Source organism: Strix aluco, chromosome 7, assembly GCF_031877795.1.
Source record: "Strix aluco isolate bStrAlu1 chromosome 7, bStrAlu1.hap1, whole genome shotgun sequence".
NCBI lineage: Eukaryota > Metazoa > Chordata > Aves > Strigiformes > Strigidae > Strix > Strix aluco.
In genome coordinates, this window is record NC_133937.1 from 21,346,224 (window position 1) to 21,369,866 (window position 23,643).

Sequence of the window (23,643 nt, forward strand, 5' to 3'; positions counted from 1 at the left end):
CTTCAGGAAACCCTGTGGTTCACTAATGTGAGCAGAATTCCTCAGTATTCTCAGTGCAAGCATACATGCCTCTAACCACATAATGGCACACACATACGCAGGCACTCCAGTTCAGAGAGTTCTGTGGTTGGCATATCCCTGCAGAGACAGGCATTCCTCTGGGATCTGCAGGAGAGATGATGGAAAAATGCTATCTTCCTCTTAGAAATAATTTAGAGGGGAAAGAGAAAGAGATTGAAGGGATTTTCATCAAAAATTACCCACAGAAATCTTCCAGGGTTGTTTTTTTTTAAATCCAGATTGAAAGCAACCTTCTGTGCCCACTAAGTGATTTCAAAATGAACCCCCCCCCCCCCCCATTTTGCTGGTAAAAAAATTGCTTTTCAGTTAAAAAAAAAATAATTAGATGTAGTAACAAGATTTTATTTCAATTATTTATTAATTTATTATTTATGTTATGCTGGCATCCAAGACTGAAAGCTTGTGTAGCAGTGCAGCTCTGTTTCAGCTGGCCTGAGTTAGACTATGTGTATTTTGGGATGGAGACAAGGAAGGTTGTAAATTTGGTTCCAGAAATAGTGAGATAGGAACAACAGCAAAAAGCAAAGGAGAACCATACCTGCTCTACATATCATCATGTAGACTTTACATGATGTAGTAGAACCAGTGCTATTTCTGGGTCATTTTTGCATGCGGGAAAAATAATACAGGACCCTTGTTCTTATGAAGTTTGGTGGAGGTAAGGTCATTGAGATGTTAAGAAAAAAAACAGACTTTGCGATACTTCTCAGACATGTCAATCAGTTTTCTGAAGAATATTGCACTATATTTCTGAACCAACAAATTTCTGTTATGTAAATACCTCTCAGATCTAATACCTCTGTATGCAGCACTCTGGTCCTTGCAGTTTCAGATGGACTCAGCTTGCAAAATTTTACACTGATTTCTGGATTGTATGTAGTTCAGGATTATATTGATTTACAGGGGGAGCTCTGCAGTGAGCAGTTTTCTTAGTGTATAAGGTAGTATTAGTGTTTGAAGATTTTGGGACCATTAATGTTTTGTTGCAGTGTAAATGTTTGAAGGGATTTTTGCAAATAGAGGGTGCTTCATCTGAGACTGGGCTAATAGGCTGATGATTAGTTCCTGCCCCTTCCCTGTGAATGTAGGAGATAATGGTTCAAACTTCTGGTCCAAACTGGGCACAGCAGTGAGTTGACCTTGATCCTCCCAGTTGACTGCGCTAACCAGTGGACTGCTCTTTTGGAGCTGAGTATATGTAGAAGATTAAATCAACTGACAAGAAAAATAAGGAACTTCATGCCTCTAAATGTTAGGGAAATTCTTTGCAACGAATTACTGCTTTGATTTAAAATCAGGACTCTTAAGTTTCCCACAGCCCATACAACTTTCCGGATCATTGGTCTTTTCTGGTCTCTGTATTGGTCTGTTTTCTTTCTATACCATCTCTCAGCCATAGAAAATGCTCCAGAAAAAAAAGATTTTTTTTTTTTTTCTTTATCAAAACTGGTCAATTCTCAAGAAAATTTTCTATGAACTGGCATATATGACTGAAGAACTATTTTGCTGAAAATTTCCCAATGTGTGGATTAGAGATTCCTCTATTTAAAGGGCCAAGTTAATTTGCTCAGGAGAAGGAAAAAGAAAGTGAGTCTTAGGATGCCAAGGGAGGTTTTTTTAAACTATTCAAGAATGTTTAACTAAATCTTTAAGACAACTAGAATCATAGATTCATATATTTTGATTGGCCTTCTGTATAACATAGGAAGGAAAAGTGCCAATGCAAGGGGTTTTGTGTTACTGAGATTTCAATCCGCTGTATGCTGATTCAGCTGGTCATGGTGAGATAGATACCTAGAGTATTAGATCCTTTCCTTGCTCATTGCTCCCTGGGATCTATTTGCAGGATTTTTTCAAGTATAGGTTTCACTGGGATCTAAATAAAAGTACTCGTCTTTTCTCTGTATACAGATATTTATTATATGCCACTGTTTTTCTGTATGATGCTGTGTAAGTCACTTCTTTCCTCAGTGCTTCAACCCCCTGCCTGTGTAGTAAGTATTGCTGTCTAAAAAAGTTTTGTAGTGCTAACTCCTGTAATATTTGCAAGCTCTTTATGTTCTGTAGTGATGTTGCTAAATATAGACACAGATAGGAGGAAGGAACAGATTTACTGGGGGAAAAGGGCATCAGACCCTCCCGCTACTAGTACCACAGAAGCATGCACTGTCAGTCATATGGTGATTTTGTGGCTGCATCCCTATAGAATTGCCAGTCAAGATGGCAGCTGTTTTGGTACAAACATATGTCCTTCTGCATCACTGGGTCTTGCTCCCTGCTGTCACTGTTGCCTGTGTTACCCACTCCTGGCTTCCTTATGCTTGCTTCCATACTAGGTCACATTCAAGTGCTCTGTGGCAGTTGTGCAGGGGCATACAGCATTGGAAGGAGTGCTGCTCTTTGGCAAAGAGCACTTTTACATCTGCGAGTGCTTTGTGTTATCCCCTCTAGAAGAAGTCTACTGTACCCGTCACTGCTTGTCCAGGTGAGTCATTCTTTCCTTCCAGAGATCTGCTTGATTAATTTCAGTATTGGCATATGGATACATAGAATTTGCACAGACTTTGAGCGGATTTCAGGAGGGATATTAGCACAGCAAGAAGTTTGCCATCCTTTCCATCTGTTCACAGAATTGTTTAGCATAACTAACATAGGTGCTTGTTCACAGGCTTTGGAGGTACAAGAACTCCCATCTCCAACAGATGGAGGTGGTGGGCAGTCTAACAAAAACATTGCTGCTTTTCAATTCTTTTAAAGTGTTCTTAATGTTTCTTTCTGATTGGCTCCCATCTTTTATTCATATGGAACAGTCATTAGAAGAGCCTTTAGCTTCATTGTCTCATAAGTTTTTTGTTTGTTTCTCCAAGACAGAATTGTAATTAATATTTGGCACACTGCTATCATCTGACTCATGATTTATTGAAACTGATCAATACTGAAAATGAGTCTGTTAGACTTTGCTCTTTGCTCATACTGTGTACTCATGTGCAAAGCCCAGTGGGACAGTGTGTAACTCAGTGTTTTTACTCCCTGACTGTCTGCTCTGCATCCGATTCTTACTAAGTCCAATATCAGTCAATCTGATCAGGTGACTTAAGGACTGATTGGACTAGGTCTGATAAAAGCTTAAGTTGTTTTTCTAAGGGATTTGCTATGGGCAAGGCTGTAGATAGCAATTGCAGAACATGTACATAACTAAAGTAATAATGAATTAATTACTTAATTATTAGTTCCAATGAATTGCTGATTATAATAGCTGTGTGTCCTTATAATGCTTGCCCTTGACCCAGGCTTTCAGGTACCCCCATCCAGCTCCTTTTGTTGCTGCTTCTCAAAATTCAGTGTGTGCAAAACATTGCTGTCTGCCTATTTGCATGCACTGAAATAATTCCAAACCTACCCTTAGCCTCTGCAAGCTCCTTATTTTATTTTGGGAACTACTATAAAATCTCTCTTCAGTATTTAGCTTTGTTTTCAATTCATGTATGACCCAGTTGAACTTGCCATCTCTTAGAATTTCTATTCTTCTTTAGGGAGGCCTTGGATGTTTGTGGGGTCTCTCCTGATCTTTTTGATTCAAATTTATTTTTCTTCCTTTATATTTTTCTCTTCCAGCATCAGTGATCCATTCATTTTCAACTTATGTCATAAAGATCATGCTGTGGGAGACCAGAAGTGTTCCCGTTATTCGTATCATGATATAAAAGAGATTCATCTGATGCGCTTTCTTCTGCAGGTAGGAACTAACATGCTTGGTCATTTGAGGGAAAGCTGCAACAGCAGTAATGACATGTGACTGAAAACTACTTGAACAATTTTTACTAAGACTGCTGAGGTTGCTTTGCTTGAGTCCCAAAATGCTTTTGCTCCCATCATTGCTTCATTAGCCTTTGGTAACACAAACTCCTCCCCATATTCACCAGTGTGTTTAAGCACTCTCACTGGAGTGGTTGGCTTATTAGTTGTTAGGTTAACAATGTTCTTCACAGTTTATCTCAGTGTTTTTGAAAATAAGACTTGAAGTCAATTTCCTGTGTTTTGATGGAAGCTTCCAGTAAGTGTCTGACACTCAGTAATATTCAGCTCCCACAGACTTCAGTAGTTTTGGACATCAGGGCATTATGGGTATGTGTAATATGCTTACCCTGAGCCACTTGAAATAACTTTCAAGTTGTGCATGTGAGTCAGTAAATGAATCCTAAGTCAGAGCAGAGATTTGAATCCTCTGTGCCTTCAGCTGTACTACCCAGAAGCTACTCATCATCAGTGGCCTAGTAGCCTTTTAGTTTTGTTTGGTTTAGATGACCCTGTGATGAGAATCACAGAAGAGTTGTAGCTAGAGCTCCTTGCAGCACCAGAGCCTGTACTTGTTCTAGAGGGGTTTGGTACAGTCTAAAGAGTAATTCACAGATTTTGTTTGACAAAAATATGGAATTCTGAAGCAGCCATAACTAGTTACCTGTTATTTTGAATCCATTTTTAGAGGTTTGAGATTCAACAGAGAATTAAGAAGTCATTTGAAAAATTCAAAAGTTGAAGAAAATGGGGCTAATAATTGTCTTATGTAGTATGGCACTCATCCATGGCTCAACCCTGTTTTATTTTATATTTAATTATTTATGCAAAATGGACAGTTCTAGTAGGTGAGACTTGCTTCAGGATATAGCGTATACCAGTGGTTAGGTCACTCTCCAAGCATGTGTAAGAATGTTAAGTCTTATTCTGAGTAACTGAATGAAGCTTATTTTCTTACATCACTGGTGAGCAACCTGAGCAACAGAACTGTCACCTCTTCTGCTTTGTGAATGACATCAAAGTTGCTAGTGGAATCTTGTCACCTTCTCATATATTCACATGTCTGTATGCATGGATTTTTTCAAACATGTGAAATGGAAATGTTTTTTGTGAACCAAAGTGAAAAATAGAGATGAGTAAAAACAGTCTTTGAATGGGCCTGGGGCAAAGGATGGGGCTTGATGGTTTGACGGTTTTCTGTGGTTTTTTGGTTGTGAGTTTTTTAGGGGGTTTTTTTTGTTATTTTTGCTTTGTTTCAATTAATGAACTGAAAACTCAGGTATCTATATCAGGCTCTCAAATTCTTGCACTGGGACTCCATGCCACAAACTGCTTTGAAAAAGTATTGCAGAAGAAGAAGAAAACCGATTCCTTGTGCTTATCCCATGGGACAGGTGGATCAACTGTTTAGGCAGCTACTGGGCCTCAGAAAGCTGATCTCCTGTTCATGCACATAGCCCAGCTCAGAGCAAAGCACTGTGAAACCCCATGGCCCAATTTTGCAATGGCAACACTTGAGCAGATTTGGTTTGGAAAGCTGAGCTTCAGAGCAAATGTTGCAAGCTGTTTATTGTCATAGCTGCTCTCATATTACCTTTCTGCTTTATACTTCATTTGTGAGTCATGTAGAGGGCAGTTGTCATTGTGGTGTTTTTCTCAGTTTGCACTACACCTGCCACATTTGGACAGAAACTCATGTCTGGGTTCCCCGACACTACATGTTATAGTTTTACTTGACTGACTTTGGGGAAAAAATGACCACTCACTGAGTAAATATTAGGATTATATGCAAATGCCCAACATAACAATGTATGGAGACTGTGGAAGAAAGGGGATGAACTTTTCAATTTTGATTATTCAGTGAGAAATGTCATAAACTTCCCTTCCTCCTCTGCTGCTTCTGTCCAGGAAAAATTATTTTGATGTTTCTGTTGAGATCACTATTCATTTAGAAAGCAGTATGGTTGCTTTCTAAAAGAAACTCTTATTTAGAATCCCCTCTCCATGTTACTTTTCTCACCTAATTAGAAGTTAATGCTACTAGTGTCTTGTTAATCACACTGAGATTTCAGGATAAAAATGCTTCAAAGGCAGCAGGAGGAGGCAGGTGATGAAGCCAATATTTGGAGTTTGGTTTTGCTTCAGAGAAGCATTTGAACTCCTCATTGACCCAGTAGGACCATTCCTACAGTTGGAGAAATTGGGAATATTAGGCATATTTTGCTACACTTCTTCACACTTGATACAAAGTCAAGGCCTTTTTTTTGTAAAGCCCTGAAGAACTGGACAGGCCATGGCGGACTCTTTGCAGCACTAGGCTTTGCTCTGCAGCTCTTCACACTGTAAATGATTTACCTTTTCCAGGAGATCGCCTTGGAAGTATTCTTCAAAAATGGTTACTCCAGATTTCTTGTCTTCCATGACAGTGACCGAAATAAGATATTTAAGAGGTAATCACTACTTCATAATAACATGTGAACACCCAGGTGACACTCCTGGTCTATCGCTCCTATTTATTCTGGCTTCAGATGTCTGTCTTGTGCTGCCCCAGGGGCTTTTTTTTTTAAATTGCAGCTCCTTGGTCTTTAACAGGTTACACTTAAGCAAAGCTACGAAATTTTCCTTTTGCTGACCTGTGAATTCTTTAGAGCATTTTATAGCCATTGATTTATCAAGGGAGCTAATGCATGTGTAGGACTCTTCTAGCACTCAGTGGTGTGTTGTATGTCTCTGTATCCCAGGAAATTGCAGCTGTAGCTGTGCTGCTTCCTTGCACTGAGCACCACCTCCATCTCACCTCACAGTACCGGGTGAAAGAAGGTTTCTTACTGCTTTATTCCAACACATGAAGTGTCATTAGATTCTTTATGAATAAATTGTTTTTGTCTCTCTGACTTTTATCTTTGGTGTGAAGTTAACTTTTAACAATGGAATTTTTGTTTAAAAAAATTTCTCCTTACGTGTTTGTCTTGTTTGATGAAACTTGAATGTAACACTATGAAGTGATGAATTTGCACTATGTTTTCTTTCATTTTTTTTTTCCCTACTGCAGTTCTAGCCCTTGTATCAGGTTTACTTTCACTGTCCTTTATGCAGGAAAAATACCTCACTACATAGTACTTCCTGTGATAAATTCTGCAGCCTGAACTGAGGATTGGTGCTGTTAATTTCTAAACAATCATAGTAGTTCCTTCTGCTCCTGAAATCTGTGAACAGTTTCTAATGGAGTATTGCTTAAAAAGTCAATGCAAATTTATCTACTCTTCCTTTCTAAACTGGCTGCATAGTGTCACTACTTGGAATCACCAGGTTCTGGACCAGAACAAGCTGCTTTGTTTAGCCCTTATCTTTGTTGTGTCTCAGCTCTGACAAATATCTCTTGGGGGAATCTTTCAGAGGCAGTTCAAGATAAGGTTTTGATCCTCAGCTGCCTGATTGCCACTCAGCTGAAGATTACCAAACCTAAGTATTTCAAGGGTTTAGTATGTGTGATGTCATAGACCCCCAGTGAAAGTAAATAGGAATGGCTGAGATCTGGGTTGGTATTCCTTTCTGCCATTTTTGCTAGATAAATGTCTGAGTGGCTTCTCATTCTCTGGCTTTAATTAATGGAACCTTAAACCACCTGATCATAAGTTCATAGCCCTATATATCATTTTAACGTCCTGTTTGGGAAGGAAACCCACAGGCAACTCCTTAATACTAAAAATATGCTTCTGCTGTGTTGTCTTACAGCTTTGTCCTAGGTCAGAGTCTCAGTGAAATGATGTGACATCCTTCAGGAAGAAAGTTGCTGTCAGGACATGATATAGATTCTATAAATATGTAATGCATACAGATACCCATTTAAATAATTATAATGTGACCTTTCATATCTCCTATAGATTTTGCTTTTTCCAACCTGCTTTGAAGCCAAAGGGGATAACAGAAGAGTCCCTGAATATAAGGTAAAACATAGGAAACATTGAATAACTGTAGATAAGTGAAATTGTGTGAATAAGTTCACCTTAAAAAAAGCATTTAGAAACTTATATATTTGTGTCCCCTATTTTAAAGATTCAGAGGTGTCCCCAGAACTCCAAAAAGCATTCTAGTGTACAGCATCCACAGTATGAAGACATGAAGAACATGTTAAGTAGCTGACTGTGCATAGTTGATTAATAATTATTACCTCCTTAATATGACTTTATTGGCAAACTCTACACAGATGGTTAGTGTGGGAAAGAGACAGTCAGTGAGGTGAGGTTAGAGCTAATCCATAATGCTTCTGCGTAATGTCCTCTTTATTGCATGGTTAGGGCAGACAGCAATAGATGTACATGTGGATGTTTTGGCATATTATAGTAACTGTGCAGTGAAGATTCCAACTTCTTGTCTCTCAGATTTAGAACTGCAGGAAAAAAAGTTTTCTCCTAGTGAGAGGTGATTGAGAGCATGTTCCATGCTGACCTTGAGTTACTTGCATACCTGTAACTCTTCTCAATTTGGATATCTGAGGAACACAACCCTAGGTGCCTAATTGGTGTCCTCTGAAATGATTGTCTGGAGACTGGAATACTGTTGAGACCTGAGGGGCAGATTGCCCCTATGAGCTGTGGCCTGTGTCAGCTGTATTCTTCTTTTTAATTTTCACTCTACCTGTTGTAATTATTACCTATCTTGTAAGTGAACGTTTTCACCCCTGAGTACCAGCCATCAGCTTGCAAAAAGTATCAGTGCAGTATGCAGCCAACTCTCGCTAGAGCCTAACCTATGTCAGAGGTGATGGTTGACTCTATGGAGCATGATGTCTGTTCTGTGTGGAGCAACCAATAACTCACCCTAGGGTTTCCTTTCCCTGTGCTTGCTGGGTGCTTCAACAGATGGGAATGTCTTGAGGTAAGATGCACTACGGCTGCAGGAACTTTGGGCTTTAACTGGGCTTGTGATTATTGTGAGAAACACTTAACTCATGTTTCGTCTCAGAGTTTGAAGCAGGTCTAAAGTAGCCTGTCCTGAATCCTGTAACACTCTGCCTTCAGTTTTACTGCATTGGCTGAGAGAGGACTCTGAGAATGTGAGGGGCCTTTGGCACAGCTTTGGCTGGGCCATGTTAGAGCATGAGCTGAAATAAAATAAACATAAGATAGTGCTACTGCCTAAGTAATGATCCCAGAAAAGTTGTGCTTAAGTGGGAAGTTAGAGAAAATGACCCAGTGGGCATGCTTCCCTTTACCAAGCTCCAGTCTGGGAACTGAAGGACTGAAGACCTGATGATTTTACTTTTCCCTTGTTTGAATTCTGGAGCCACTTCTGAGTTAGAAAAATTCAAGAGCAGCACAAGGGACTTCTTCCCCATCTAGGGGACAGTCGTCATCTTCCATAACATCTAATCTTTTCCTGCCCTACCTGAGACAGGGAGGCAGGCCAGAATAAGCTCTTTCCCCAGACACACTATTAATAATTGCACAGCTGAAGCATGGAAAGAAGAAATTGAAAGCTTGATGTATCATATGGCATTGAGGTAGTAGCATTTCTGGGAAACCCCATATCAGTTTTTCCACCTAGTCCATAGGAGTAATACACAGGAGTTCTGACTCCCAGGCTCTACTATAGCCATTTAAAAAATTATAATGGGCTGTTACTGAGTACTTTCTCCCTGGAACTTTATTCTTCATTTAAATATACTTAAATGTTTGCCATCACCATATGTTACTATGGCCACAGCAGCACCTCTTCTTGTGTCATGCTTAACTGCTTTTTATAATCTGCTCATTGCTTGTACCTGTATATTGCTCTTTGAAGGCTGTCAGCAATCTCTGCTCTAGGGATGTGATTTGGACAAGTGAATGTGTGTGCTCAGGTGTACACATGCATGCACACATGTGAACAGAAAGCTAAAAGTACTGTGGGGACATCAGACCTGATTTCATCAGCTCACTCTCTGACTCTTGGATCATGGAAGAGGGTGACTCTTCCTCTCTTAGTCACTGCCTAAGTGATATGCCCAGGACCCTTAAGAGCAACCTTTTCCCTACACATTCTCCCTTCTGTACTTTCCTTGGAGGGAGACTGAGAGTCATACAAAACACAATGAGTGTAGGTAGGGATGCTGATTGTGTTGTGCAAGTTAATCACTGCACCCAGGTATAGCACCCAAAATCCCAGAGAATTCGCGTATGCAGAGTCTGACCCCTTGGTGGCAAATAGGATCACTAGTTGTTTAGCTCTAAGCATTGTGTTTGCACTGCTTAGTTACTCCTGAGCATAACATTTGTGTCTGCTGCCTCTGCTGAATTGGAATGGGCTCATGGTTCCCACACTGACAGTGGCTATCTGAGGCTCTCTGAGGGGTCAGTGGCAGCCACCAGCAGCAGAAGGTTCCCAGATCTGTTCTTTTTCCTCCAAATGGTATTTACTGAGACTAGTTTAACTGTGTCTCACCCTATGATAATGAACTGATGTTTGGGGCTCAGTGGTGGGAGTGGAGTTACTAGAAAAACCTATGTTTTTGAATATTCCTTCACTGGACACGTGTACACATAAAGGACCAAAACAAACCCAAACATGGAAAACAAGTTGTAGGAACAGGCCCAGATGGAAATAGTCATTCCTTTCCCAAATACACCTTTTCTGTTTTACATCTGTTTTAGTTGTTTTGGATTTTGTTTTAGAGACCACACAGATGTGCCGCTTCTAAAAATAGGTAGGTCTTTAAAGGAAGAGAACATCAGGTAAAGGGAGGAGGAAGGAGGTCAGCTTTTTATTAGCTTGGGCTGGACTTCATGGGACATGGCCTGTGGAGTGCCTTGGTATATTTCAGGGATGCTTCTCTCTTAATCTCCATTCTTCTTGGTTATCCTTTGCAAAGGAATTGGGTGTGAGGAGTAAAGGGAAACTTGGCTTTTTTGAGGGGCTAGGTGTCCCATTCTTTAACTTGTTCAGCTTGTCCCTCTCATCCTGACACACCTTCAGGCAGGAACAGCACAGGTCTTTCTCTTGTACTAAGTAAAGCGTTTGTATGCGTTTAATGGAGTCGGCATGCTCTTTCTTTGTTGAATCTGGGAAAGGATTTCTTTCTGCATTCAGTTTCTTGAGCTTGGGGAGCTTTTTCACGCTGTTTGGGATGGTGGTCAGGGTGTTGTCAAAGAGACCTATCTCCTTAAGTTCCTTCAGGGCCCCAAGACTGGTGGGAATACTGTCAAGACAGTTCAAGCCAAGGTTGAGAATACGCAGGTTCTTGAGAAGGTTCAATTCTTCTGGCAGATTTTTGGTGGTCAGCTTGTTGTTGCATATGTTCAGGTAGAAAAGGTTCTGAAGTGTACCTATTGCCCCAGGCAGCTCCTCGAGCTTATTACTATGCAGGTCCAGCCAGCGCAGTTTCTGGAATTTCTGGATGCTGCTTGGAATCTTTTTTATCTTGTTTCTGCTCAAATCAAGTTCATCTATGTCAGCCAGTTTCAGAATGCACTTGGGGAAGGTGGTGATACCCATCTTGCTTAAGTCAAGACGGCGCCCACCATCAGAAGATATCCGAATGGAATTTTTGGCAATTTTCAAGGTGATCTTCTTCCCTTTTTGATCTTTTGCTTTCCCCTTGGCCATCTCTCCACTGAGAGACAGACAGACACACCAGCCTCTGTGGATAAAGCATGGGAACTCCAGTAAAGCCTTTGAAAGCAGTGGCTATTACTCCCTAATTAAAAACAAAACAATCACATAGTTATAAATTAACATGTGACTGCCGGACTCTTCAGAAGTCTTTTTTAAGGTCAGGGCTTTTGAACCCTGAAGCTGCAACTCTGAGAGTTCTTCCTGAAAGTGTTTTGAGTAGATGAAATTCTAATAATTTACAATATTATTTTATTGCATTGTAACACCTATATTGCATTACAGAGTGAAATTACAAGTGGGAGAAATTTGCTGTCTTTCATCCCTAGATACTGATTTGAGCTCAGCATGTAATGAAACTGAATGAAATGTGTTGTTATTCATGAGCTGTTGGAGGACCTGAGCAAAACATGTTGTGCGTCTCAATCCAGTCTTTAAGGACTGCACTGAAAGAAACTATCCAAAACTGCACTTATTCTACCAGACCAACAGGTTACCTTATTTACAGGCCTGGCATCTGTTGTCAGCTTGGTTAAACATCCTGTTTACTGGACCTGAATGTGGGCTCTGGATGTTATTGAAAGATTAAATATTTAAAGCAAATGATTAAGAGTCTTCTTTTAACCAGGACCTCAGGAACATAGTGGGCTCCCAGACTTGCCAGGACGGCTCGCAGTTCATGCGTCACCTGCAGGGCAGACTGCAACAGAGGGTCTGTGTCAGTGCTGCTTAATGACCAGGACTTGCCAAGTGTCTCCTGTGCTTTCAAGGACAGACTCTGGATACTCTAACCTTGTCGTACCATCCATGCTGTGGGATAGATGGACTCCCACTGTGAAGGTGCCCTGCCCTCAAAGTAATGCATGTAGATGTTCTGGTCAGACTTTTGACTCATACTGACGCTCAGCATGTGTTACATGCTTGTTGAATTGAGGCCTGTATGAGTAGTAGTCTGCTGTAGACTCAGGTTTGGTGAAATATCTCTCTAATCGAAGGTCATCAAATACAGCTGCTAATTATGGCTAGTGACAAAGAAAATAGGCTGATTCCCTGGAAATGGATGACAATGTCCCTCTCAGCCACAGCGCAGTATGGGTTACAGCTGGCTAATCTCAGGATGGTCTGGGTGCTTTGGCATTTAATTGTGAAGAGTCAAATCGCAGCTTTGATAAATGATTGGGACAAAATATGGATTTGTCTACAATACATTTCCCTATTAGAAAGGCTTCATTACAGACCCTTCAGGCTTTTTGGCTACTCATTAATCATGTGCAAATACATGAAGGGGAAGCTCAGTCTACAACTAAGGCATTTTAGTTATCTTTCAATTACATGCCATAGCCAAAAATAATGCAAAAGCAAGGCCAGTTACCACCCACCCTCTCAGGAACTCTGTAATGAGACAGATGCTTCAGAAAATCCTGGAAGTAGCACAGTGGGGACAGACTTGCCCTGCGGGTATGTTCCAAAATTAAATCTTTGTTATTTTACATAAAAATATATAAACACAGTTGAGTCTTTCTATGTCTGTCACTCCTGTGTTTCTGTGTCTCACCTGTACTTACAGGGCCATATTACCATTATATCTGAAGGCCTCTCACTCTTTGCTGTACTTAACCTTACAGTGCCCCAGGGGCAGTATCAATGCTGTTCTTTCTGTACTATAGACTGCACTTTTTCCACCTTTGTTGATGTTAGCTTAAATAATTTGCTCAGGAGTGGGTAGAAGGTTCTGGAGATCAAAACAACAGGTTTTTTTAATCACAATTCACTCATTTTAAGGATTTGATGTAATCAAATTTTTGGCAATTCTGTGAAGATAAAGTTCAGCTGCATGGGAAATGCCAGAGCCCTGCTGCTGGTACAGGACACCCTGAGTCCCTTACTGGTGCACAGAAGGTGACTGCCATGCTTTAGAAGAAGATCTGCAGGAAAGATTCCTTACACTTTGGATGGATGGAAATAGACTTTCTCCTTCCTGCAATTGATGTGAACCTGGTGACTTTTGGGTCCAAATTTATCTTTGTTTGAATTTTGTGTTGGGTGAGTCGACCAAAACATTCAGTGCATTTTGATCAGTGAATCTTTTCAGCCCAGTATGCCTTTAAAAAAATGAAACGGAGCCTCAAGGAAAAAATACATATTTTTTTCTAAATTCAAAATGATAATTTCTTTTAAAATGCATTTTAAAACATCTTTAAAACTCTCAGAAAGAAAACATTTTGTCAGTTCCTAGTATTTTTTTTCTATTACTTTTCATTTAAAATCCAAAGGGGAACACTGATCCAGAACAGTTTCCTTTCTTAAAAATACCATCTAGTTAATTCTGGTTCGTGGTTCCCCCCGTGCTGTGCGTGCCTGGGAGCACTAGAGGGAGCCTGGTGTACAAGGTTAAGCGCTGGAGGCTTGTCAGGATAACAGTACAGTTTAGCCTTTTGGTTTTGGGTACTTCTCTGTCAATAACCCTTGCCAACTTGTTACAAAGTTTGAATCTGGACCTTTCAGATTTTTAAGAAGTTCAAACAGATCAGTGTAATTCTCCTGAAGACAGATCTCTCTGTATGATGCACTGGATAATGCCCAGACTTCAAAGAGATTTAACTGCCTTGTTTAGTCAGAATTTTTAAAATGCTACTGTGGACCTCTAAGATGCACTGATCAGGAAAACATGAGTCCCTAGGAAGTGATCACGCTTTCCAATTACCATTTCCTTTGGCTTAAAAGTTGGAGCCATGTTTCAAATTTACAAAAAGGTGATTTGCAGTCCCAAAGATAGGGATTAGCATTAGAGGTCTGCAGAAACACCGAGCACCAGACAGCTTGAAGGGGGTGAATAGCCCTCTTGTCTCTGCATGCTTGTAAACTAATTATCAGTGTTTCACAGGGCTGTAGCTGGAGATAATGGAGTTTACTTAGCCACGTCTCATTTTCTTTAGCTCTGCATAAGAGGGCTCCAGTTCTGTAGCCACTGATATTAAAAATTCAGGAATCACAGGAGCCCTCCTTGCTGTAAATGTTAATTATGCCTCTTCAATCTCATGCTCACAGTGGATGGGATAGCAGAGGGAGAGGTACATGTGTTGCCCTATTACCTAAGAAATTATGATAAGAGGGAACTCTCTTTATTCATTTTCTCTAAACCGTCACCCCACTGCCAGGTTCACCCTGAGTTGCTGGAAAGCCTTTGCCTGTGGGCAGGGGTGCTGCATTTCTCTGTGACAAGGTCTCGCTAAAGAGAATCTTGACTAGAAAACTCTTTCCCTTTTTACCCACACTTAGTGAAATCTTTGGTCTGGTTTAGGCTTTTGAAAGCCCAGGGCTAACCCCAGAGCTCTAGGAGCATTTCACAGGCCCAGAGCTTTGGGGCTGACATGATACAGAAATGAATAGAAAATGTGGGTCAAGCGCATCACGGTATCTGTGGTGCTCTGTGTTGCTGGGAGCTGCAGGGAGGGAACAGACTCGAGCATCAGGATGAGGACTGTCAGTGTCTCTCGGAGGCAAGGAAGGGTTGGAAATTACTTCTTGTCTGCAATTAAGCACTTGCACAGGGTCCAGTCATGACCCATTGTAGCATAAGCCATTAGGACACCTAAGAAGGAGATCCAGTCCTAGAAGAATACAGATTTGGACCCTGATGATGCAGTCTTTTCTACCTGAACCTTTCTTCTTCCTTTCTCAGCATAGGGCTGGCAGGAACAGAACAAGCCTTCTGCCTGTGACATTGTCTGGGTGTTTCAGGACCTCCTTCTCAGTGGTTCTGCCTGTTATTTTCCTCCCATAGGTTGCTGCTTCCTACTTCACTGCACCCAAAGCTGCACAGAACCATCTTGATCCCATCTTGAACTAGTCTGTGAGGAGAGTTTCCTCTGTCTTTCCTACTGGAAGTCTGCATATTGCAGAGCAGGCTTGTCAAGCCCAGCAGAGCTACACATGCCCTGCACTTCTCTGGGGGCAGGAAGGCAGTGAGGTGACACGTTCTAATTCAACCAAGGAATAGCTCTATGGACATACTTTCATATAAAGCTTAAAACCAGCATCCGTACAGCGAATAATTTTGCATGAAGCCAAGCAGTTCCAGCTAGGGCAGGTTTCTATTTCCCTGCTTACAAGCCTGTTACCATTTCTTTGTTGTTGGATACAACCTGTTGTGGAAGAGAGATTAATTCACAGACTATCTGAAATGCAGTCTCTTGGTAACAGGCAAGTTTAGATTAAAGCCTGCCATGAGCAAATAAATAGAGAGAGGTTTCATTCCTTAATTTTCTTACTTTTCTAGATCACTTCAGAGCCACTGTGCTATCACACAGTGCAAGGCCACTTATAAAACCAAGGCCCACCAAGAATAAACAAAAATATTGTTTCAACTTAACAATTTGTGAGACTGCCCCCCTGCATAAGATCTTACCGGCTAGCAGCTAGGAAGACTTAGAAGGCAAGGTATTGATGTCACAAGCTGCTTGGTTTTTTCAGTAGTGTGGGATGAGCCTTCATGGTCTGTTACTGTGCAGTTGTCCTCTGTTTACTCCTCAAGTAATGAGCGAGTCTTTCAGTCTGTAAACAAACTCGTGAGCAGGGAGCACAAGAGAGTTTCCTTTTCACAGTCCTGCAAATTCTGAATCGTACTTCCTTGACAGAAAATGGCAGCCCTTCAAGAAACTTATGTATGTGAGTGTGTGGGAGTGAGGAGGAGGAGTGGCAAAAAGGACTTCCCCAGCTCCCGGGTCTTTCTATTCAATTCTCCTTCCACAGTCTGTGAAACTTCTGTTCCTAAGCAACAGCAATGCTAGGTCCTTGGAGATCATTAGCATAATGTTTGGTTCCAGCATGCAAGTTCAAGCTAGAGGGAAAAGAACCAAATGGCATGCAGTGCCTGGAAATGTTAGATTTCAAATTATGCAGAAAGAAAAAGCATCTGGACCTTGTTAGAAGGTGTTTGTCAGCTTCTAATGTTGCCTTAACTCTCCATTTTAGTCATTTGGCTATTTCATTTTACTTGGCTGTAACACAGTGTGACATACTTGTATGTGTGTGTTAAAACTCACAACATTTGTGATACCATCCTTAGCACGTGTCAGATCAGATAGATACGGACACGGGAGGGAAGGCTCAGTGGTGCAGCAGAGAGGATACGAGCTGCTGTTTATATTCATCTATATGTGACCCTTCAAATGTGCAGCTGGTACCACAGTTTCCCTTTGTAGCATGTGAATTTACTGGAATTTGCCTGTATGACTGGTGCTACCAAGCTTAAGCTTTTAGTAACTTTTTGCAGTAATATCAAAATAATATCTGGAAAACAAGAAGTATGGAAGAGAAACAGCTGTGTGTTTTGTGGTAGGTATTGTTCACAGGAGATGCAACACTGAGGTCCCTCTCTTGCTGATAATGGATCCCAGATATTATTAGCATAAAGAAGCTGATAATGTTGATGGGCTTGCCTGATTCCAGGATTGGAGACTGCATTCTGCTCACCTCAACAAATTAACTGAATTTACTTGATGTCTTTCTTCATGACCTGAAGTGTGCCTGGGTGCAGCATTTCCACAGTGGAAATGTTATCCCTCTGTCTGGTTTAAGCCTGTGAATACACATGGTGCAAACAGTGTTCTGTAAATGAGGGAGATTCCTTTCTCCCTCCCTAGCACCTTCAAGGTATCCTACTTCAAGGACCCCTACTTAATATTGTACTTGTTTATAAATCTTGTATTACATGTCTATTCTTTAAGCACAGAGTAAGAATACCCAGAAGGAGGACTGGTACAATCAAACAAGGAGGATGCTGTACCTTTATTCTGAAGTAATCTAACCTAACACTCTTCTGAGTTTGAGAGAGACTTGATTGTTCCACAGGGAAAGCTAACATTCCCTTTGACATCTTCTTTCTTCTGTTAATAGTTAGGACTTGAACCTAGGTTGTGGCTTACCAAGAACGGTATTTTCCTTACAATATCTTTGGTAATTGCAAAGATTCTTTAAGAAAAGTGGTTTTGGGAGAGCTTGGCACTGTTTTGCAAACTTAAGAAGTCTGGAGGATGGAAGACAGAAAATGAAAGCAGCTTTGTGAAGTCTAAGAACCCATTATGTTTATTGGAATTTTAGTATTAATTTCAGTGGGGGCAAAATCTTATCCTTTGAGATTATCTCATCTGCAATGAATCTCCAAATGGGTTGAGGTCCACCTGTCTCTAGCAAATGGAGAGTACTGGCTATCACAAGAGTGAGATCATAGTCTGATGTTAATGGAAGAGGGATTAATAAATCACTTATGTATAGTGTAGCCAAAGGTGGATCATCATTAGTACACATCATGCTTAGATTCTGCCATGGCTAGTGCCCTACAAATACCTTATAGATTTAGATATATAGAGATATGTTGGTACTTCCCTTGACTTCTCATAACTTCACCCTCTCTTGAAGTTTAGTTATTTACATTTACAAAGCACTTCTCCTGTTTCTTTTTCAAACCAGCCTTTGATTATTTATTTTTAAATGCACTTACTGCAGTTGGATAGCTGCAGTTGATCTACTTCGAGCTTTTGCTATGCTGGCTAGAGAGGTGTTGGCTGGAGGAATGCTGTTTGATTACCAAGGAGAAAGGAGGAATAGTCTTGAGCTGCCTGTAACGCATTTCATGTTCTGAGCCCCTGCAAGTCGAAAAGGAAGAATGCAGAATTCCAGATCTGTGGGGAGTTGGAGGGAGCATCCTGCATGGTTCCCAAAGACCCAGAAGGATGGCTCTTACAGGGTAGTGACTACATTTAGCCTTGCATATTTTCATGACGTGGCGAACTCATCAACCTCTTTGTGTTATATTGCAGCTTCCAAAGTCAGCAGAGAGAATTGATTTGAGCCTTGAAGAGTCCTTATTAGCTGTTTAGGGCTTGTGACAAACAGAGCAAGAGTTTCACTAGAGGGTCATGGTGTACCCACAAGTCAACATATGTTTATGTATATTTGCATAACATACAGACTGGCCCAGTTTAGTCCTGTGTACAGTATTTTATAATGCTTCCACTTTAAATGTTGGAGGACTGATGGATTGAGCAGGTTTGTACATTACATAATCCCCTGCTTTCTAACTCACCCATAAATCCAAAATAAACCTAGGCAGTTTTAGAGAGTGAGTTTGCCCCTGTGGAAAGGGAAGAACCTAACTTGATCCCTCTGTGAAAAACACCCTAATCCAACCACACTTTAAATAATGCCAGGAATCCTGTTCCTGTTCCTTTGAGATACTCTCTCTGAGTTCCAAGTGTCTGTTGCAGACCTTATAAAGGTCAATGGGGCAAAGCTCTGTGAAATCTACATATAGTGCAAGAGGGCTCAATTGTAAAGGGTAAGTGCTCATGATACCTGTTTTCTACTTTAGAATTCCTACATTCTTGAGCCACATGTGACTCAAACTGGGGGTGCAAAACCACTGTAACTACTGTAATTAATGGACTTTCTTCTGATTTACATTGTGTATATTAGACCATCATATAATCTATTCATTTTTTTGGACAAAGAGTGAAGATCCTATTTTCTCATATCAGATATGAACTACACTTTTTTGTGTTGTCTGGTTTCTATAAGCATAGCCTATCATTGTTAGGTTTCATATGCTTAGCAGAAGAACTAAACAAAGCTTAGGAGTTGTAGACCATGTGCTAGAATTGGTCCTGGGTTTCATGTTTGTTCATGGAATAGGTTATTACTTAGGCTATGCAAAATCCTTCCCTCAGATACACACTTTTCTCTGAAGAGTACCTAAGCAAGGAATAAAACACTGTCTTGAATAAACTGTAGTGTTTTTCCTTTATGTACGCTATTAACTGGTCCAGGAGTGAATAGGCAGTAAAATAATGTTTCATAATCACGTTTACATGTAGTTTACAAGAATTTACTACTGCAAATTCAATAAAACTGTAATAATCATAGACCATTCCTGTGTTTTATTTAGGTATTTGAGGCTGCTTTAAGCCTAACTTTGTGGATTTCTAGTCTGATCCTATACAGAGCACAAGAGTGCAAAATAGCAGCTAGTTATTCCTGTAGCAGTTTTATAATCTGTGGCTGAACTGATTTCCTTACACTTTGGGAAGTTAGTAGTCCTGTCTCTAATCTGGCACGGTAGGATTAGTTTAAAGTTGTACACTCAAAGGGAAAAGCATTTCGTACCATCAGTTATATTGTATCTTGTCAGTAACCCTGTTTACTTTGGCAGATCAAAATTTGTTTAATCCATGTGCTGGTTTTGGCTGGGATAGAGTTAATTTTCTTCATATTAGCTGGTGTGGGGCTATGTTCTGGATTTGTGCTGAAAACAGTGTTGATAACACAGGGATGTTTTAGTAACTGCTGAGCAGAGCTTACACAGAGTCAAGGCCTTTTCTGCCTCTCACACCACCCCACCAGCGAGGAGGCTGGGGGTGCACAAGAAGTTGGGAGGGGACACATCCGGGACAGCTGACCCCAACTGACCAAAGGGATATCCCATACCATACGATGTCATGCTCAGCAGATAAAGCTGGGGGAAGAAGGACAAAGGGGGGATGTTCGGGGTGATGGTGTTTGTCTTCCCAAGTAACTGTTAGTGTGATGGAGCCCTGCCTTCTTGGCGATGACTGAACACCTGCCTGCTCATGGGAAGTGGTGAATTAATTCCTTTTTTTGATTTGCTTGCACATGCAGCTTTTGCTTTACTTGTTAAACTGACTTTACCTCAACCTATGAATTTTCTCACTTTTACTCTTGTGATTCTCTCCCCCATCCCAGCACAGGGCAGGGAGTGAGCAAGCAGCTGTGTGGGGCTTACTTGCCAGCTGGGGTTAAACCATGACAATCCAAAAGCTATCACTTGTCTCAGTTTGCTCTCTAGGAATTGACAAGAGCAAGTCCATGGTCTTTAGATACTGACACATCTTCGAGTTCAATGGAGTTGAAATTTGACTTTTGTTTGCTGAGAATCTTTGACCCTTTCACACTTTCAAGTGAATTCCCCTGTTTAGAATATGCCTTCGACTGGTTTGGTTTTTTACTTAAAGTTCCAGTAAAAAGTTGCCTTTTGGGAATAAAGAAAGTAGAAAAAACATATTTACTCTATTACTTTTAAAAAAATTATAAAATTGGCAACCCACTTTTTAAGCACCGCATTAGTTTCAAAGTGCTTTGTGCAAAAATAATATCTTTGGTATGGAGACTGGGACACCTCTGTTTTCAAGCCAGTATTTTCAGAATGCTTTAGAAAAGCATGAGCCTTTGAGAATAAGGCTTCAGAATAGAAACAGACAGCCGTAATGGTACCTGTCACTAGCACTCTAGCTCTACAATGGGATGAGACCAGGAGCACAGACTGATAAGCAGTGTGGCTTAGCTCGGAACAGCTGAGGAGGTTGCTGTCCCCAGCTGTCCATCTGCCTCTGCTGCAGGGGCATCTTCCTTGCTTGTGGGTCAGCTTCTGAATTCTTGCAGTTTACCTTGTGACATCACTGCCACAGTTTGCAGCGGTATCTTAAAGCTAGCAGAATCCATCCTTAGCACCACCACCCTACTTCCTTTTGTTTTCTGCATTAAATATCATATTTTAAGTGACACTTCATTCAGGTGCAGACTGGCAAGTAGCTTAGGGAGAGTCAGCATGTCATGGGGAGAGTGGCTAGCCGTGATAAATTCATCAGCCATCTGAACCTAGGCCAGCCTTGTTCACTAGGCAGACCCTTCCTTCCTAATGAAAGCAGTAATAAAATCTGTATTGTGCTGCAGTAACCTAACCAATGACACTCTGATTTTGGAATTTTTTGGTCAATGATGAAACCTCAACATTCTTCAAGTCTTGGTGTTCTCTCATTTCTGTGGAATGAGAGCAGGGGGCACAGGGAGCACAGATGTTAATGTGTTGGCTTTCTTTTATTGTTCTGAAGTAGGCTATTTTAATTGAATGTTTGTCCTGTACAGGAAACACTCAGGAGGGGAAAAAACAATGCTCCAGAAGTGGCAGGTAAGCTAAATCTTGGCTGCACATGGTTTAGCGAAGGATTTCAGCACCTGTCTGTGTGTCTGCACACAGATATGTGTGTGCGTACGTATGTACTCAAGGCCTAAGCTGTTCTCTCACTGCTGGAGGTGAGGTTATTGGCAAGAGGAGCAGAGTATTTACAACTGGTTATTGCAGACGTTTTAGTTCTCCTGCTGTGAAACTTATGGTGCTACTGTCCGGCAGATTCAGTGTGATTTTATGCATATTTTTAAACGGAGACCAAAGAGAGACACCTAGTTGAATGACTCTTCACAGATCATCTGTACATCTAAATCAATGCACCTCTCATTTTCCCAGATGTTTTGCTGAGCTGAGAGATACATCTACTTTCCTGTACCCCTGATCTTGGTGACACAAGACACACTGAAGAAATCTATACCTTCTTGTTTATATGTAGCACTTTATGCAGCCTTTTCTGTACAGGCAGTTGTCCATAATTTTCCAGTGTACAGATGGCATGCATTTGACTCACTCTTAAATGGGGAAAAAGTGCTCTGTTATGCAAATACAGCATAAAAGCACTGTGTGATTATAGACAAATGCAAATAGCCTGTCTGAAGAGCCAGAATGAAGACAGATTCTGTTGAATGGATTGTTGTATAAGAGATATTGTGCTGATCTGAATGGCAATGTGTGATTGATTACACCATAATTCCTGTCCTGGTGGACCTGAGAACCACAGGGCTCTGAGGGTGCCTTTGAGGCATGGTTTTCAGGGGTGGAGTTAGGAGATTTTAATGCTTGTTTCCTTTCCCTGGCAGAAGAGGGAGATCAGCAACTTTGATTACCTCATGTACCTGAACACATTGGCTGGCCGCAGCTACAATGATTACATGCAGTATCCTGTGTTTCCATGGGTCCTTGCTGACTATCACTCCGAGGTCAGTGCTTGCTGCAGCATTCTGTACTTTCTGTGATAGCAACCATACAAAGGTTTGTTGAATGATGCCATTGAAGCAGAGGGGTCTAGACCAATGGTTCGAGATTTGAGATACTTAATTTGAACTGTACTGATTCTTTATAGATTAGCCTTATCTTCAAATCAGCATGCTGAGGATCATGTTCTGCCTCAGAAAGGTGGGTGAACATCTGTTAAATACGTACCTAGTTAAGGGCAGGCTGCATCAGCTCAGCAGATAGGCAGGGACAGGCTTCTTGTGACCTCTGACGAGGAGGTTTGGACAGAAAAGCCTTGAGAGCAATTTGCAACCTGCCAGGCCCTTTATTTGTGAAGCTCCTTGTACATGCTGTCCTTTCAGTGGCATGTGCTGCCACTCTCTTTCCAAGTCCCATCCCAATTCTGGAGATGGGTGTTTTAGTACATCATCTCTGACCTTCTGGTATAGGTGGAACTTCCAACACAGCCTTGCTGCTATCTGGTGTCACTGAGCTAGTCATGATGTCTAGGACTTGGGGATCTAAAAATCTACATCTTTGCTGGTTTTTCTTTTCAGACTCTAAACCTTACTAATCCTCATACTTTTCGGGACCTGTCAAAGCCCATGGGAGCGCAGACTGTGGAGAGGAAACGGAAGTTCATCCAGCGCTACAATGAGGTGGAGAAGAGTGAGGGTGAGTGTTTTAGGAGACTAACAGACAACAGAGGCTGGAGGCCCCTCAGTCCTTTGGGGATGCTGGCAAATCCCTTTGAAAAGGTCACCCAAAAACTTTCCAGAGCTGTAGCTAAGGGAAGCACCATGCCAAGAAGATCTTCTTGCTTCTGGATACAAACTGGTTGAGGATTCAAAGAGAAATTACTCCTGCAAACACTGCCTTAAGTGCCTTGTACTGCTGCATTCTGCTCTTCCCTTAGCAGGAAAAGGCGCTCCAACAAAAAGCAGCCTCCACTGTTAGCTAAGCTGCACACATTAGTCTTGTTTGTTAGCTAAACTGCATGTAGAAGACTGCTGCACACAGTTTATCTAACAGCTACTTTAAGAAAAGGAAACGGGACATTGAGGATGTCAACCTCTGGAGATCAAGACCTTTTTTGGTGCTAATGGGGAAAGAGATAGTCTGGAAAGTTATTCTTCAGAAAAGGAAATGTGGAAGGCACAAAAACCCCACACAGAGATAGTAGTAACTGTGCACATTCAATGCAAGTATACAAGGTGTGCTTTTGCTCACAGATCCTTGAACACATCTGCTTTAAAGAC

At 41.2% G+C, this 23,643-nt stretch overlaps 2 protein-coding genes across 2 annotated transcripts in view; one reads left to right on the forward strand and one right to left on the reverse strand.

The window, feature by feature from the left end:
* WDFY4 (WDFY family member 4) overlaps nucleotides 1–23,643 on the forward strand; it is a 148,656-nt gene that overhangs the window by 93,667 nt on the left and 31,346 nt on the right. Inside the window, exons 44-50 of the mRNA XM_074830845.1 lie at nucleotides 2,418–2,566; nucleotides 3,697–3,817; nucleotides 6,241–6,326; nucleotides 7,761–7,823; nucleotides 21,406–21,448; nucleotides 22,249–22,368; nucleotides 22,942–23,059. Coding sequence (XP_074686946.1) covers nucleotides 2,418–2,566; nucleotides 3,697–3,817; nucleotides 6,241–6,326; nucleotides 7,761–7,823; nucleotides 21,406–21,448; nucleotides 22,249–22,368; nucleotides 22,942–23,059 — 700 coding nt within the window. The remainder of the gene's footprint in view (nucleotides 1–2,417; nucleotides 2,567–3,696; nucleotides 3,818–6,240; nucleotides 6,327–7,760; nucleotides 7,824–21,405; nucleotides 21,449–22,248; nucleotides 22,369–22,941; nucleotides 23,060–23,643) is intronic.
* LRRC18 (leucine rich repeat containing 18) lies at nucleotides 10,602–15,984 on the reverse strand. The gene is made up of 2 exons (XM_074830847.1): nucleotides 15,875–15,984; nucleotides 10,602–11,494 (listed from the first exon to the last, which is right to left on the reverse strand). The coding sequence occupies exon 2, from the start codon at nucleotides 11,458–11,460 to the stop codon at nucleotides 10,675–10,677; it is 786 nt and encodes a 261-aa protein (XP_074686948.1). The 5' UTR covers nucleotides 11,461–11,494; nucleotides 15,875–15,984; the 3' UTR covers nucleotides 10,602–10,674.